Raw genomic sequence first — 16,670 nt, 5'->3', positions numbered from 1 at the left:
CAACAAAAACTCTCCACAAACTAAGAAAAAAACAGCAACAGAATAATAATTAGCACTATCTGGGTGGCCAACTGAGCTGGTCAGTGACTAGCTCAGACTCCCTCTGTTGCTAGTGGTGAATGCGTGATTTTGAGAGCTGCAGCCAGCCGCCAGAAGCCTGACTTTATAGTTGTTATTCTGCCATTACTGGGGCAGGACCAAGAGGAGGGTGTCACCTACATTCTTAAACTTTTGCTATTTTTTAGAAACAAAACATTAATGGTAACTACTGGAGGGTCCAGGAAGGACTGAGCAGATCCTCAGGTATTATCAAGAGTCACGGTTTATGATAACATAGCAAGAAGTCCATTCCCCAGCCAGCAATCTCCAAAACCTTAACGGAAGATTTTCTCTCTTTAAAAAAAAAAAAAAAAGTTTTAATAATTTATTACTTTTTAAAAGATTTATTTATGAGAGCAGGGTTGGGGGAAGGGAGAGTGGGGGAGAGAAAATCTCAAGCTGACTCCCTGCTGAGGGCAGAACCCCCTGCTGAGGGGTGGGGTGGGGGAGGCTTAATCTCACCACCCCAAGATCATGACCTGAGCCAAAATCGAGAGTCACCAACTGAGCCACCCAGGTGACCCAAAAAAGCTTTTAAGAGAATGTAGAACTTTAAGCTCAGAGCTACCAAAGGGGACGGTCGGTCCTTCAGTTACTTTCTACAAAAAGAAGTAGCAAAACTCTGTATCTGAAGTATTTATTAAAGCAAGGAATCTGGAAAGAGGAGTAACAGAGTAAAAGACAGACATAAAAGTCTATTGAGTATTTTGTCTATTGCATCATCCAAATAGTATAAATTTTTTACTTTGGTTAAAACACTTCACATGAGATCTACCCTCTTAACGAATTTTTATGTACACGATACAGTATTGTTAGCTACAGGCACAATCACTTTGCTTAACTGAAACTTTAAAGCTACTGAACAGCAGCTCCACATTTCCGCCCCCCTCCAGCCTCTGGCAATCACCATTTTACTCTGTTTCTAGGAGTCTGACCATTTTAGAGACCTCATTTAAGTGGAATCATGCAATATTTGTCCTGTGACTGGTTTATTTCACTTAGTATAAGGTATTGAGCATTTGCAAAAGAGCTAAGTGAAATATTAATGAGGCAGTTAACTGGCTAAAAGTGCATTTGTTGATTATCAACCATGTAATACAGTACTCTCAAACTACATTACTATCCCCGAAAGACTTTCAACAGAGGGGATGTGGCTAGGATTTGGGTTAAGAGTTTTATGATACTAGTATAATCACAGATCCTTGCATTACAAGCATTTCACTTTCATTATTTAGATTCTTCCAATTTAAACCATAAAAGTCAATAATTAAAGCAAGTCTAAGAAAGTCATTTGCTAGTGTTCTGTGCAGGTGCACTTTCCATCTGCCAAGATCGAACTGCCTCTACTAGGTCACCAGGCTCTAAGAGGAAAACAAATGGAAGAATCCAGAAGTACATTTGAAATGAGAGGTCAGGACATAACCAAAGGTATACCACTAGCTCTAAAATGTAGCTGAGAGCCCGAGAGGCCAGTAAGATTAGATGTGCCAAGAATCCCATCTACAAGCAAACTGAAAAGCAAGTAATACAATGCTTGGTGATCTGGAAAAACTGTGATCTAAAATAAAGGATGCCCCGCAGAGAAGAGAGGTGAGATCCTTCCTGAAAGTCTGTGCTGATCAGCAAACAATATTAACTTTAAAGCAGGATGAGTTTGGGATAAAGATGGAAATCCTGAAGACTTTTAATATATACCTCAATTAAAAAAAAAAAAAAAAAGACCAAGTGGTGCTTCAGATACTAAGAAGTAAACAGCAGCCATAAAAGTTTTTTTCTAATAGACACTTCCGAAGTCTGAAAGTATTCAGTTGAACCACATAAAATTGCCATTTTTTAAAAATCAAAAGGTCCAATTATCAATAATTTCATATGGTTCAGCCAAAGCAAAGGAGAGTCCATTTATTCAACCCTAAGAATAAAAACGGAAGACATGCTAATATTTTGTGGCTTTGAAAGAAGGTTTACTTCTACGAGAAAATACGACTGAAGCAGGAAAAGACATATGCCTCAAGTCACACAAAACTGTGGCCAGTCGGTGGCCAGTAAATAAGCTCCAAAATAACATTTCCCATTTCTAACCATCTCTTTTGTCTACAAGAAGACAATTCTATTCCCAATAGATTTCTCCAACCCTCTTGCTGGATCCCTGAACCCAGCTATTAATGGTAAAACTTCAGACACATAGTCCTTCTGTGCCCACATACACCCCACTTCTCAATCTATAATTCACCGCTTTCTCCTACTCACTCCATCCCTTCTCTACTGCTCTACTTTCTTCCAACTTTGGCACACTGACAGTCCCATCTGTCCATGTCGGGTTCCTCCCCACCCCTTTCCTTATAATACGCCACTGATCTAATCATTCCAGCATAGAACGCAGTGCTTTGTATGAGCCTTAATCCCTCTGCCACTCCCACAGAGATGAGGTTTTTGGTTTTTTCATTTTTTTTTGCAGTGATATTTTACTTATTAATTATTATTACTTTTAAAATTTTAGGCAGTTAACATACAGTGCAATATTGGTTTCTGGAGTTGAATTCAGTGATTCATCACTAACATACAACACCCAGGACTCACCACAAGTGCCCTCCTTAACTTGGACGGGAGCTTTGTCTTAAAGAACCATGCAAGATTTGGTCTTGTAATTTTCCATTTCTGCTGTATTTAGATTTTGAGGCCTTCTCAATAAAACAAAACAAACAAAAAACCATCCCCGGAAGTAACTTTCTGAATTCCTGAAAATGGGCATAGGGTCTGAGTGACCAGCCATTAAGTATTAGGGAAGTAATCTGCATCAAGAAGGGGATCTCAATGTGCCTTCAACATTTTGTGATGATGACGTTTCAGAACAGGGCAGGTACCTTTCTGACCCACTCCCCTGCACTTCCATCATTCTCTAACTTTGGTTCTGGCAGCTCTTTGGTGACATTACCAGCAGAATGACAAACATAGTATTTGATATCCCCCTGTTTTGAAGGACCAGGCACAACCACCCACCCTGCATTTACATACCTTGAATTTGCTATTTCCACCTTGGTTCTTGCCATGGCCGCTGCCCTTTGTGCGCCTTCAATGGCTCTGTCCACCTTCTCTCTAGTTTTTGTATTTCTTATTGGTATAAGCTGCTTCCTTATTCCACGGACCAGAATATTATTTTTGTATTTTCCCTCTTCTTTGGAGCCGTCAGGAAACACGGTGCAGCCATACCCGTGCCTCTTGTTATTTGCCCACTCGCCTTCATACTTCATGCCGTTGGAGCGCTCGCTGATGCCGAAACCATTGCGCTTGTCGTTCTTCCACTCGCCCATGTAGGTTTCCGTGGTGGTGGCGTCGACGTGGTCTTCCACGGGGCAAAAATCACAATCCACGTCGCCGAAGCTGATCGTGGAGTTGGCATCGCTGGAACTGATGCGGCTCATGGCCGCGTCGCTGCGGACCGAGCTGCGCTTACTGGAGATGGAAGACTTGGATTCGGACTTGCGAAGCTTCATGCTTCCAAGAAGGGAGCCCCTTCGGAAGAGGCCGCCCTTCTTCTTGCCCGCGAGCTCAGCGTCGGCATGGAAGTTGAGCACGAAGCCGCCGCGGGTGCCGGCGGGGCTGTCAGCAGCGGCTGCGGCGTCGTGGAGCACGCTGCCATTGCTTTGCTCGCTGCGCAGCGAGGCCATGGAGGTGCGCAGCGGCGAGCGGATCACGGTGGCCATGCCGTAGGGCACGCTCTGGCGCACGCCGTAGCCATGCCGCATGCCGCCGGCCCACTGGCCCTGGTAGGTACCTTCGAGAGAGACCGTGAGAAAGCACAGCGTGAGTCGAGGGGCAGGGGGATACCGTCTGGGCTGCAAGCGCCCGGAGCGCCTGGGTGCGCTCCGGGAGAGCCTGGCGCATAGAGCAGGCAGGCCCTTGGTCAAATCCCACACGTTTCCAAGTCAACTCTAAGCGCTACTTTTCATCCATTTGCGAATTCCTGCCCTGTAATTTTGTGTCTATGGTTTTAATGTAATTGCATAGCATTTTCCAATAGTCTGGTAACTTTGCTTTTCATTAAAAAATTTATCCGAGTGTTTCACATGAAACCAATACTTTCTAATACAAAAAGAGTGATCATTAGAAAACAACTTTTCTCCCCTGAAATTAACACATCAAAATCCCCCAGAGGAAAGAAGGCAGTGTCACAGAAGATGAAATGAGTTCTATTTGTGAATTTTATTCTAATTTTACTCATTTAGCTGAAAACCTTTAAAAACTCTAGGTCTGTCACTATAACATTCCAACAGGCTCAAAGACTTAAAATTATTAGTGATCTGAGTACTCAGGACATGGGCCATCAAATTATTTTACATTTTTTTCTTTCATGTTAATTTTTTTTTAAAGTAGGGAGAAGCGTGTAATATTTAGGCCTATTATTTAGATTTGAAAGAAATTTTTGGTGCTAAGGTTGATTTGACAAATACTATATGTATTCTGAACATAGCGAACCATTACTAAAAAATGGGCAATTTATTACAATATTTTGTACTTCCAGGTGAACCGGTCAAGATTTGTCCTGCACTACTTGCCAAAGTTCTGCTTTCTCCTTGCCATTCTCTTCATTAATTTCCCTAGTCTCTGACACTGCAGAATGAAACATGTGGACTAGAAGCACTCTGAGGGCAGGAATTACCTCCAAAGCAAACACAAAATTTTGAGTCTTATAACTTATGTGCCCTGTGACCTGTAGGTGTTTGATGACTTTATAGTAAATAGCTATGGTGGCTCAAAAGAATATACTACTTTTTAAATCACATGAAACACTGAATATTAAAATTAGAGAACTTAGACTTTTCTTTTCAAAATCAGGGAGATTTCCTTTAATTAAAGGTACATTTTAAATTATAGTATCCCCCCAAAAGGAGCTATGTGGAAATTTTAAGATGTAATTACTTCTGTATTATCATAGTAACTCACAATATAATAGAAAATAAATCATGATTAGTCTTTTTTGACTTCTTGCAGTTTCTGATTATATAGATCTAGCTTGCAGTCACTTTTCATTTTAGATTTCCATTTACTTTTTTTTTTTTTTAAGTATTTTTAAAGACTTTATTTATTTGACAGAGAGAAATCAGAAGTAGGCAGAGAGGCAGGCAGAGAGAAAGGGGGAAGCAGGCTTCCATTGAGTGGAGAGCCCAATGTGGGGCTTGATCCCAAGACCCTGAGATCACGACCTGAGCTGAAGACAGAGGCTTCAGGGGCCCCTCCATTTACTTTTTAAATACTTGAGCTATATATGCTAGTGGTTTTATATCATTATATTAATATGGGCTGATTATTTCAATACATTTAAAACTGTAATGGCTCCAAAGTCAAAAGTTTTGACAAATTTCATGACTACCTTCTCTTTCTGTTTAGTTTGATATACTTATGTCGTATAAATGGACAATAGTGGGACAACAATGAAATTCTAAGTAGGTCTGGTACTATGTATGTCCTATTTTGGGTAAATATGTATCTTAACCTGACATTTATGAACTTCTGAGGAGGTAGGTGGGCCATAGTTTTCTCAAAAGGATTAAACCCCAAAGGATAAGATAGTCACATAGAACATTCCAGGTTAAAAAGGTTCCTACTGAATATTAGCCATTTCCAAATACCACCGCCTTAACAGGGAAGGGAATGAAATTAGGAGATTTCAACTTTGACTTTCCCTCTGCCTATATGGGTAAAATACAAATTCTAGGATAAAAGTTCTACAAACTGACTTATACATACCAAAACAACCTTGTTTTTAAAATATTTTGTTTAAATAAACAAGTAATGCTATAATCATCTCTACCTTTCTATACAATGACAAGTTAATTTTGCAAGAACAGTTTCGAAAGGTGCTATTTGATATGTTTTATATTTTGAAAATACAACCATACCATCTTAGCAAATGTTTAACACTGAGAGAAAATTAATAAGTAGTTTCTGAAACTGGGATCTCCAAAAGTAAGAGGAGTATTTAGAATTTCCAAATAAGGTGCTCGCTTCAGCAGCACATATACTAGAATTTCCAAATAAGTATTGCTTGAAAATCCAAGCAGTTTAAGGCAACAGCAGTAATTAGAAAGTTTAGGTCTCTGCTTAACTGTCAAACAGGGAGGGGTGCGGGGTGGGGGGGGGGCGACTGCATTGGAAATGTTCCTATCTTATTTTGTTAAATCACAGTATATGGAAGACTTCTTCCTGGAATTGCTAAACACCAATTTATAGTCAAACTGTTAGTAGTTCATCTGAAATTTAAAATGGGTTTAGTCAATGAACTTTGGGGAAAAAAAAAGGCTTCTTCTTCTTTTTTTTTTTTTTTAATGAAGCAGGTGGGTTCCAACTTTTCCCTGCTGTCCAAATAAAGTTCTAATTAGTTCGTCTCCATCCCTCAAATAAAGATGCATATTTCACAAGTGTAAACATTATTTTTACAGGTTTTAAATTATGTTCTATGACTTTTTCATCTGGGCATTGGTTTTCTAGATATAGCCATTTTTTTAATAATTTTTTATTTTTTATAAACATATATTTTTATCCATTTTAACTATATAATCTTAGAGCATAAGTCACTCAGTTCAGAAGGAGTCCCAGTCAAATGTAGATTGTACTATGCCAAATTTATATTCATGTGCTATGAATGGGTATATGTGACTATGCACATAATTAATAAAGCAATGTGCCTTCCTAGATATTTTCAATAGTTTATGACTGGTGAAAAAAATGAGGTGCAGCGGATCAGAATTTATGCAAAAAATTCTGGGTATCTAGATTTTGGATTTCATTAGTACCGTACTATTTTATTCTTAATTAATATTCAGGCAGTTTTGGCAACACTTTACACACAAATCACTAATAAAATAATCAGGTGATACATTCCTTATGGAATTAATACTTCATCTTCTAGTTAAATGTCACAAAATACATGGAATCAGATTTTCCCTAAGTTTGACAAAGGGTGCACTGGGATGGACAGGTGGTAGTGCAGAGACAAAAATAAACTCATTCTTAAAAATAAGGAAGGTGGTATTTCCTATTTTGACCAAAACTTTTGCATAAAATAAGTTATAGCAATACACTTCTACTTAGACCCCCACTTTATGATTAGGGACTTTCTAAAGAAGTGACATATGAAAGAAAGCAGGAAAATCAACTAGCATAGAGCAGACATTCGAAGAGATTTTTAGTTGTTTTTTTTTTCCTCTCCTAACTGGGAGCATATTTGAATTTTTTTTTTTTTTCTTTTCGTAGAAGAGGAAAACCACATGATGCCAAATTTTACAGTTTTAAAAAATTTTTTCAAGTTAGTTTTAAATCAGGGGCGCCTGGGTGGCTCAGTGGGTTAAGCCTCTGCCTTTAGCTTAGGTCATGATCCCGGGGTCCTGTGATCGAGCCCCACATCGGGTTCTCTGCTCTGCAGGGAGCCTGCTACCCCACCTCCCCACCCCGCCCCGGCCTGCCTCTCTGCCTACTTGTGATCTCAGTGTGTCAAATAAATAAAATAGTTTTAAATCAGAAGGCAGATTATCCATAATGTCATCCTGGTCACTTATTTGAGCTTCTACAACACATACATAGAGGACCTTCACTGGTAAGATATATCTATATCTATGTATTTGCTAAGTGTAATGAATCCTCTAAACCAAGAGATTTTGTTTAATGAGTAGTAACTTTAAAAGATGATTTATTTTTTTTTATTTAAAACTAATTTATTTTTAACCTTCCCAAACTGAAGAGAATTATCCTCGGTCTTCTTAACAGGTTATAAAATAACATGCAAATTTAAGAAATAAATTTTGCATTCTACTTTTGGGCATGGAATTTAGTTACATTACAGACCTAGAGTCTCCAATAAAATCCAATCACAAGCTAACAGATTTATAGGGCTGGCAACCAAGGCACTATATGCCCATTCAGAATATTTAAGGACCCTAATTAACTACTGTGAAACTCAAGACTGGAGCCCATATAAAAGTATTAGAGAAAGCTCCCCCCCTCCTTTTAATCCATGAGAACCATATCCTTTATTTATACTGTAGGTCCAAGAGAGGTCTTTTTATTAAATTCTACCATTGAATCCTACTATTTTGCATTTGAAATATAGCCCAAGTGTGCTGAGTAAGTGAAGTGTACAAATTGTATAAGCTTTTATGCAGTGGGCTGGAGAAACTTTTAATTGGATCCTTTTAATTCCCTTCAACTCTGAGCTGTGTGACGACAAAAGTTGACATTGCCTCCCCTAACCTTTTTCAATTAACTATGATTATGTTTATCATCAGAAAATGTATTTTGCTAAAGCATAAGCTATTCATCCTTCTCAGCTTATTACACAAGAAAATTCATCAGGTTTTGACACCTGTTTCAGTAATGGATACTTTTCCTAATTTAAAAAAAAAAAAGGAACTCTGCCCTATTATATACACAATTTATTTCACAAAGTTGTTAAATAGTAAAATCAGGTGAATTTTGTTCATATTTGTTCATATAACAGTTTTGTTCATTGGGTGCTAAGGTCATACAACCTCAGCGCAATTTGGTGATTCCATACTGCCATTCCCTGGAGTAAAGTGGCTGCTAACTTAGCAACTGTAGGAATGTATCTTTTGAATATATTTCTTAAAACGTGGCCTTCATTGTTCATTTCTAAGACATTTTCCTAGTAACTTGCCCAAAGATCTCCAGGTCAGCAATGACGACCATTCTTCTGATGGAAAACTACTACTTTTGGGAACCGAATGAAAACCGGGAAGGGAAACTCACACCCTCTGAGGCCGCACCTGCATCAGGTGGCCTCTCCACCTCCATAGCTAGGATGTTTCCAAATGCACTCCAAGTAAGGTACAATTCCCCTACATCCCAGTTATGGGGTTCTGGCTTCTATCTTTAGGCTACTAGAGGACCAGAAGCGAAATACGACTCCACGTGAAACCAATCCGGGGAGCGGTCAGCACCGACCGCCAGCCTCACAAGCCCAGGGCGTTCGCTCTAACTCCACCGGAGTGGCGTTTTCAAACCCGACCGGGAGAGGGAGGGATCAGGAACGTAATGTGACGGGCTCAAGTGACAGCGTCCTCTCCCCTGCCCAACCCACCCGGGCGGCGCTCCCTCCTGGTGGCAGTGCAGTCCTGGCGCCGGCCAGGTATATTCACGCCTTGCTCCCCCGGGTGTGGACACACTGCCCGTTCCAGGAACCGGGTCAGAACCAACCCCCCCCGCGCACTAGTCGCGTCTCCACGCTGGCGCGGGAGATGGGTGGGAGGCTTCCCCAGGTGTTTTGGCGGGTTTCCGGACACGTGCGCCTCTCGTCCTCCCCGCTTCCCCGCAGCCTGGGCAAAGCCCACCGCACCAGCTCACGGAGCAGCCGAGCCGCCTGCGACGCTGCTCACCTCCGTCCCCGTAGGTCTCCACGCCGTACCCGTCCTGCAGCCCGTTACTCCAGGTACCCTCGTAGCGAGCGGGGGTGCACAGGCTCTGCCGGACCCCGTAGCGCCCCTTGAAACCATGTGACCACTCCCCCCGGTACATCCACTTGCCCTTCGTCTCCACCCCCAGCCCGTGCCGCTTGCCCTGCGCCCAGTAGCCCTGGTAGGTGTTGCCGCTGGGCCAGGTGTAGCCTCCAGCCACCTCGAAGCCGTGCGACCAGGAGCCCGAGTACTCGCCCTGGCCCTTGGGCCCCGTGCAGATGCCATGCCCGTGCGCCTTGCCCTCCTCCCAGCCGCCGCAGTAGGTGCCGCCATCGTCGAAGTCGAACCTTCCGCCCGTCATTCGGGGGGCAGCCCCGGCGCGCTCCCCGCGGGGGCACGGACGCGGGCAGAGCTGGGCACGGCAGGGTGTAGCTCGGGGATGGGGGCCCGGCGGGCGAGCTCACGACAGCGCCCCGGGCAGCTCGCGCCGCCGCTCGGCTCCAGTCCGACGCCGCCCCCGTCCTCCCCTCTTCTTTCGCCGCCGCCGCCACCGCCGCCTTCCTCCTCCTCCTCCTCCTCCTCCGCCTCCTTCCCCGCCGCCGCCCGGGCCAGCGCCGCGCGCGAGAGGACAGCCCAGGCTCCGGAACAGACCTTCAGCTGCTCCCGCCCGCCCACGTGAGCCGGGCGCCACCCCGCGCCCGCCCCTCGTCCCCTCCCCGGGCGCCGAGGCCCGGCCCCGCGGCGCTCCGGCCCCACCCGGCCCTGCCCCCAGCCCCGGGAGCCAACGCTTCCCCGGCGGGCGGGCGGGCGGGCGCGGGGAGCGGTTGGCGCGCGTGTGTTCGCGCAGTGGGATGCCGGTGGGAGGGCGAGTGTACCCAGGGACGCGCGCGAATCCCTGCGGGTAGACGAAGGCGCGGCTGCATGTGTGGGGGCAGCTCGCGGGCTGCGGAGCCTCCTGTGTTTGTGTTTGGGGTTTATCAAAGTGGTTAAGCTCCTGTAAGTGCGACCACGTGCGTGTTGAGGGAAAACTCCTGTATGCGTGTTTGTCTGCTTGGGGTTTGTAGTTGCATTTTTTTTCCGGCATTCCAACTTGTGTACTCTTGCATTTGTCATGCTCAGCTGTCATCATGAATTAACATCTCCTAGATATATGTGTGCGTGTGATATAAATCTCTGGCAGCCTAGATAGAATTGTGCAGAATGTTCTTTTACACCTACCCATTTCTAAGCACATGTGTTTGCATTTATTTAATGAAGATACAGGGGGAGAGCAATGTAATTTGAAAAAGCACAGATTAAATCGGTCAGCTTTTCATTTGTAATAAGGAACAGGATGGTTTTAATCTATCTTTGCAGGGGTATGTGCAATTTCCTTTCATATCAGAGCCCCTAATGCCTCATTTGTTCTTCTGACAACTTAGAAATTCTTCAGCCAGGAACTATGTACCCAACAGGCAGACTGCTCAGTCCGTGGATATTGTGTAAATGTCTGGAATGTACACCTGGTATCCTCTCCCGGGGTATCCACAGTTTAACAAAGTAAATAGAAGATCTCAAGGAGGAATATGGTAAGTAAAACACTGCTCTAAACTTACAAAAAGCCAGTGACCTAAAAAAACTGGGGACAGGTGTCAGCTGATCTACTTTCCAGCTACAACACTGTTTTGTTGAATTCACTTTAGGCAACTCTTTTAAATTTGAAAACCTCTATTTCACCATCCGCCAAATGGGAATGACAGGATTTGTTTTTCTCTTCCTATGTGAGATATTAACTTGAGTATGTCGTGGTACTGTTCAAAGCCAAGAATTAGAGATTTGGTAATAGGCAAGTTGAATCAGTATAGACTCCGCATTGGTCTCAACCACCAAAATACTTACGGGGGATACCTTTCTGTGGTTCATAGTCCCGGGGTCTGAGGTTGCCTCTGGAGGACACAGTTTTGTGGGTTATTCATGACATTTCTTAGGCTGAGAGGCTTTTGGATATTGGGGGAGCACCGGAGGCTGCCAAATTTCTCTCAGTAGGTATCTGATAATCAGAAAAAAAAATGATCTGATGTCAGGATAGGGAGCAGGGAAAGAATAGACTCAACTACGCAGAAAAAGGAACGGAAATTGACCTTGATTGGCTCTATCTCAGGACTGGAGCTGGCCCTTCCTGCTTCTCTGGCTGAGATACTGAAAGAAAAATCTCCATTTACACAGAACCAAATCACCAAAGAGAATTAGAAACCCTCACCCATGGCACTGCCTGCAGAGTTGCCAGGAATAGTGCTTACCCTAGTGGCCTGAAATAATTACGCATCTTGCTCAGCATCTTGTCCTGGACTAGGGATTGATTTAGGCCACTGGGAAAACGAGGGCCCAGGTCTTTGCTGCTGAACCACAATTCCATTTCTCTACTATGGGATACGCCAGGATCAGGAGCTAGTGTAGATGGACACATTGCCATCAATTTTGGGGGTTCTATTTGGTATGAAAAACAGTGTGGTTGCTCAAATCCAACATGTTTTTCCTCTTTCTAAGCTGGCTTTTTTCATGAAGTAACCTTTGTCCTTTCCGTTTTTCTTTCTTTCTTTCTTTTTTTACATCTACACCTGTATGTGTTACGATCCATATATGAATATTTCAGGGCTAGGTTTTTGTTCGCAAGCACAGTGTAAACTTTTTTTTTCTTTTGTTAATGAGCTCTCACTGCAAATGATAGATTTTCTGAAACAAACTAGCGCAGAGAAAGTGTTTGGCTTCTGTGTTGGATGTCTAGTCCATCTGTGGTGGGTGGACAAAGGGTGAGTTTGGATAGAATGTAGAGGTTTGAGGAACCAAAAAGATAGGGCCATTTATCTTTTAATCTATCTCTTGCTATCCATAGTAGATATCTTCCTTGGAAGGCACCTTCATTAAAAGAAGAAAATATTAGATACACCAAACATCTAATACAAAATTTCTACTAATCGTAATCCTAACCTGCGTCTGCCATTGGCTTTCTTCATGGAAGAAAATTAGTATTGAGTTTTGGTAGCTTCTAGAACTTTTGGCAAAGCAGCCACGCAAGCCATGCTTCCATTTATCTGCTGCCACCACAGTGGAATGTTTCCCCAATCACACTGATCTGTTCATTCATGTAAGTGTTCAGGTTCAATAGCAATGGTGGGAGAAGACTGAGAAAGAGAATGAGGAGGAGGAAGAGGTGCTGAAGATGATGGCAGAGCAGGTAGTAGGCAGTGGAATAATGTTGCAATTCACCAGTCAGAGTTAGTCATGTCCTTATTTTCCCTCTCACTCTGAACCTTTGCCCTGGATAAGGGGGAGTTGAATTTAGCTTTAAGGAGGGATTAGTAAGAAGAGAATGTGAATGTTGGTTTGACAGGTGGGGTGGGGGAGGCCACTGGAGCCCAGGGGCTGACAACCACTGGAGCAGTTTCTTTTTCCCCATGCTCAAAACTCAGCTAGTCTAGGCTTCCAGTCGCCCCAATTTTGTAACGAAATGTAAGCAGTTGAGTGTGAACGTCTAGTAGCAACCTTTGGTGAGGATGTTTTGTTTAGAATTTAGTATTTTCTAATGAAGGTGTGTTTAAAAATGTATCAGTGACTTCATTTTATTTACATATTAGAATTAATTGTTGAAATACTTGATTAAAATTTACAAATGACAGAAGCTAATCTGTAGGTGTTTATTGTCTAAAGTGTGTTTGTTGCTTCAAGGTGTGTTTATAAAAGCGTATACAATTTAAATTACTGGGTTAAGTAAATTGAAATGATTATTATTAGCATATTTGTAATAAAGCATTTGTAATGATTTAAAAAGTTCATCCACAATAAATAAAGAAGAAATATGGTCTTAGCTTTGCAGATTATTTGATTTCAAAAGAAGAAGAAAATCCCCAAATTAATGGTCTTCACAATTTAGAAGGCAGATTAGATGCCAGATTCAGTGCTCAGTTCTTTAAATGCATTAATTCATTTACATCTCATAATAATGGGATTAACACTAGTATTATAACCTTTTACAAAGAAGAAAATTAGGTTTAATATATTTATGTGCCCAAGATCATTCCAGGTAGAAATGGTCCATCTGGGATTTGAACAGGTCTGTCTGACTCTGGACTCTGTGTTTCTCTTATTTATTACTGTCCTTTTTTGGAACAAGGATGAGAGCTTTCAGATGGGAGAAGAAAGCAGCCTTGGTGGAGAGCAGGCAGGGCTGGTGAAGGTGAATTTCATTTCTTACTTTTTAGAGTCGCTGGCCACACGAATGGTGATGTTACTGTCTAGAATTAAAGAAATGGAGAAAGAAGAGTAAATTAGAGAGGTGGGAAGATAGGTTCACTCAGGAGAAGAAAATCCAGTAATATATCCCAGAGGAGATGCCCAGAAGGCAGTTGGGTAATGCAGGTTGAAAACTAGAAATAAATTATTCAATAAGTAAATAATCCTTGATTTTCTCCTCTCTCTGGCAGCTGCTCAGTACCACTTCCTTGGAGACTTGCATGGTGAACTCACTCCCCCCGTGGTCCACTCTCCTCTCCTACTCTGTGAGCCCCTCCCCCATGAACATCCAGGACTGGTGGCTCATGCTCTCTTTGCCCCATGCACTATCCCCTGTCATTGTCCTGAGCAGGTCCATCCTGCTTCACAAGCCGTTGTCTTTCCCAGTGCCATGACCTTTATCTTAAACTCCTCAGACGCAATCTGGACCTTACTTGGACCAAGATGTAAGCCAACTCTGAGAACTGGAAGTTTACAATCCTACTCTTTGGCAACACTCTCTGGTCTTTCCCATTCAGGAACGAGCCATCGACTTGCCAAAGTCTCTACTCCTTCAATATGTTACGCGTCTTCTTAGCCCTTCCCTGCCTGAAGGCCCTATCATACTGTGCTCTCCATAGTGACTTCCTGGTGCCCACCGCATCTCCAATCTCATTCCCTGCTCCTAGGAAGCCCTTTCTGGAGGCAATCACGTCATGTACCAGTTGCCATTGCGAACCCTGGGGACAAGACTCAGGTCAATCCCTCCACACGCACACAGCAGATCTTTTCCCATGCAACTTCCAGATGCCTGTCTCCTGAGCCCTGCTCAGCCCCAGCTCTTTCCTACTGAGCAGAGGCCTTGTCTTCTCCCCCAAGAGGAGGAGAGCTAACTCAGGAAGAGCCTCCCTCTTTCTTCCTCTCTCCAAAGCTTATCACTGGTTCTCATTTTCTTCCTTTCCCCACCCACTCCATCCCAGAGGAAAATATATTCTTTGTCCTCTCCTTGTTCTGGGTCATTCCTTCTCTCCTTTGAATATGTTGTAATTTCTCTTCTTCCATCCAACGACCATTGCTCATGTGTCCTCCACATAAAAACGGTCCTACTTTCTTGGTCCTGTATTCACCTCAAGTCCTCCGTTTGTTCTTCTCAAAACTGCTGACCTCCTTGAAAGTGTACTATATTCGTGTAAAATATATATTAATGTATCGTGCATATATATCATATACATTTACATATCCCCCCTCTCATTCTCATGCCGCTTGATTTGAGTTCTATCCTCACAAGTCTGGTGAAGCTTATCTAGCCAGGAGGGACCTTCCAGATGACAGATGTAATGGCATCTCTTCAGTTTTTTTTTTTTTTTTTTAAGATAACATTGTAAAGATTTTATTTATTTATTTGTCAGAGAGAGAGAGCACGTGCATGTGCATACAAGCAGAAGGACCAGCAGGCAGAGCAAGAAGCAGGCTCCCCTCCACCACCACCGAGCAGGGAGCCTGATGCAGGACTTGATCTCAGAACCCTGAGATCATGACCTGAACTGAAGGCAGAAACTTAACCGACCGAGCGACCCAAGCACCCCATCTCTTCAGTGCCTGTCCTGCTAGTGGCGGCTGTGAATTCGAAACTGGGGAGCAGTTCTCTCCCTCAGCTTCTGAAAAAACTGAGCCATTCGCCTCTGCTCGCTCTCCCGTCACTTCAGCCGTCTCATTCCCTGTGTGTTCTTCTTACCCCTTTCTAGTCTTCTTGATTTTAGGCTGGCTTTTGTGTTCTAAGCATCAGCTTCTTGGTACCAGGATTTTGTATAATTGCTGGATACTTGTTGGCTTACCTTTCACAACTAGGCAATCCTGCCCTAGAGGCTAAGACTCTAATTTAGAAATAGTCTAATTCAGATATAAAAACACCAGCTGAGCCTTTTTTAAGTCTCAAGGGCAGTGCTTTGGTTTCTTCCCATGACTTGTCCCTTGTGGCTCTTTGCCTGCTCTTCCTAACAGGCAGAGATCCACGTGGGCTTAGCATACGTGTCCAAGGATGAGGCTCACAGAGGGTTTCAGGAAAGTTCTCACAATGACAAAGATAAAAACAGATTAAAGGGAGACTTAGAAGAGGCAGTAAGCTTGAAGACACAGGGTGGATGGCAGGTCTGTCCCGAGGCCCCAGGACCCGAAGCAAAACATGAAGTGCATGTGTACTTGTCTGTGTGCGTGCGTGCGTGTGTGTGTGTGTGTGTGTGTTTCTGCATGTATCCATGATTCCTGGGTTAGGTTTGGAGACGTAGAGAATTATAAGGCCCAGACCTTGCTCCTAAGGGTATAAAATATCTCTAAAAGGCAGGAGATGAAAAAAGAAAAATAATAAAGGGACAAGGGAGGTAGCTACAAACAGCGAGTAAGTGCCCAGTATCCTAGGAGCTCAGAGGACAGAGGGATTTTGCGGGCTATGCTAGCCTGTAGCTCTTACCTGTGGGGAGATTGAAGTTCCATACAACCAGCTGGAAAAGGAAGAGAGGCCTACACTTAGTTCATAGATAGACAGGCACAGTATGTGGCAGAAGCTGAAAAGGAATGGAGGCTGCACTTGGGAGTGGTCTTGAAAGCCTCTAGAGAGGGAAAATCTTCCTAAGGGACAGGTTGTGAGTGGTAAACCTGGTCATCTGCTTTGTATGGAAGAAAAAGTGGCATGAGGTAGAAATGTATGTAGATTTCTGGGTAATGGCCAACAACCTGACCATCTAGTCAGAGGCCTGGAATGAAAAGGACTGGAAGATTGGAGACATGGAGCTCTAGGATGGAGACATGGGAATGGGAGTGGCATGTGAAGAGTTTTGTGTTGCATGTCACTAACTTCCATGGGGAGGCACTGAAAACACAAGCAGACAAAGGACTCAGCCAGTTGATGTCAGCCATCCTTCC

The 16,670-nt window shown here is 43.3% G+C and overlaps 2 protein-coding genes and 1 long non-coding RNA gene across 7 annotated transcripts in view; 1 reads left to right on the top strand and 2 right to left on the bottom strand.

Moving 5' to 3' along the window:
• JPH1 (junctophilin 1) overlaps nt 1-10,061 on the bottom strand; it is a 91,447-nt gene extending 81,386 nt beyond the window's left edge. For all 4 annotated transcript variants that reach the window (XM_082719839.1, XM_082719836.1, XM_082719837.1 and 1 more), the window contains exons 1-2: nt 9,486-10,061; nt 3,112-3,871 (exon numbers count right to left, since the gene is read on the bottom strand). In XM_082719839.1, coding sequence (XP_082575965.1) covers nt 3,112-3,871; nt 9,486-9,864 — 1,139 coding nt within the window. In that variant the 5' untranslated portion in view covers nt 9,865-10,061. The remainder of the gene's footprint in view (nt 1-3,111; nt 3,872-9,485) is intronic.
• Nucleotides 10,062-10,111: 50 nt separating this feature from the next.
• GDAP1 (ganglioside induced differentiation associated protein 1) overlaps nt 10,112-16,670 on the top strand; it is a 45,204-nt gene continuing 38,645 nt past the window's right edge. Inside the window, exons 1-2 of one of the 2 annotated variants that reach the window (XM_082719854.1) lie at nt 10,112-10,178; nt 10,925-11,071. In XM_082719854.1, the coding sequence (XP_082575980.1) occupies nt 11,069-11,071 (3 nt within the window). In that variant the 5' untranslated portion in view covers nt 10,112-10,178; nt 10,925-11,068. Of the gene's footprint in view, nt 10,179-10,271; nt 10,500-10,924; nt 11,072-16,670 lie in introns of those variants that run through there. The other variant, XM_082719853.1, reaches the window with a different exon arrangement.
• The window catches only part of LOC309859251, a 179,573-nt gene continuing 176,065 nt past the window's right edge, over nt 13,163-16,670 (bottom strand). Inside the window, exon 5 of the long non-coding RNA XR_014308636.1 lies at nt 13,163-13,774. This is a non-coding gene — a long non-coding RNA (uncharacterized lncRNA). The remainder of the gene's footprint in view (nt 13,775-16,670) is intronic.

This window comes from Mustela nivalis (genome assembly GCF_964662115.1).
Source record: "Mustela nivalis genome assembly, chromosome: 2".
In the NCBI taxonomy this organism is placed as follows: Eukaryota; Metazoa; Chordata; class Mammalia; order Carnivora; family Mustelidae; genus Mustela; species Mustela nivalis.
This window is presented reverse-complemented; position numbering and strand designations above follow the sequence as displayed.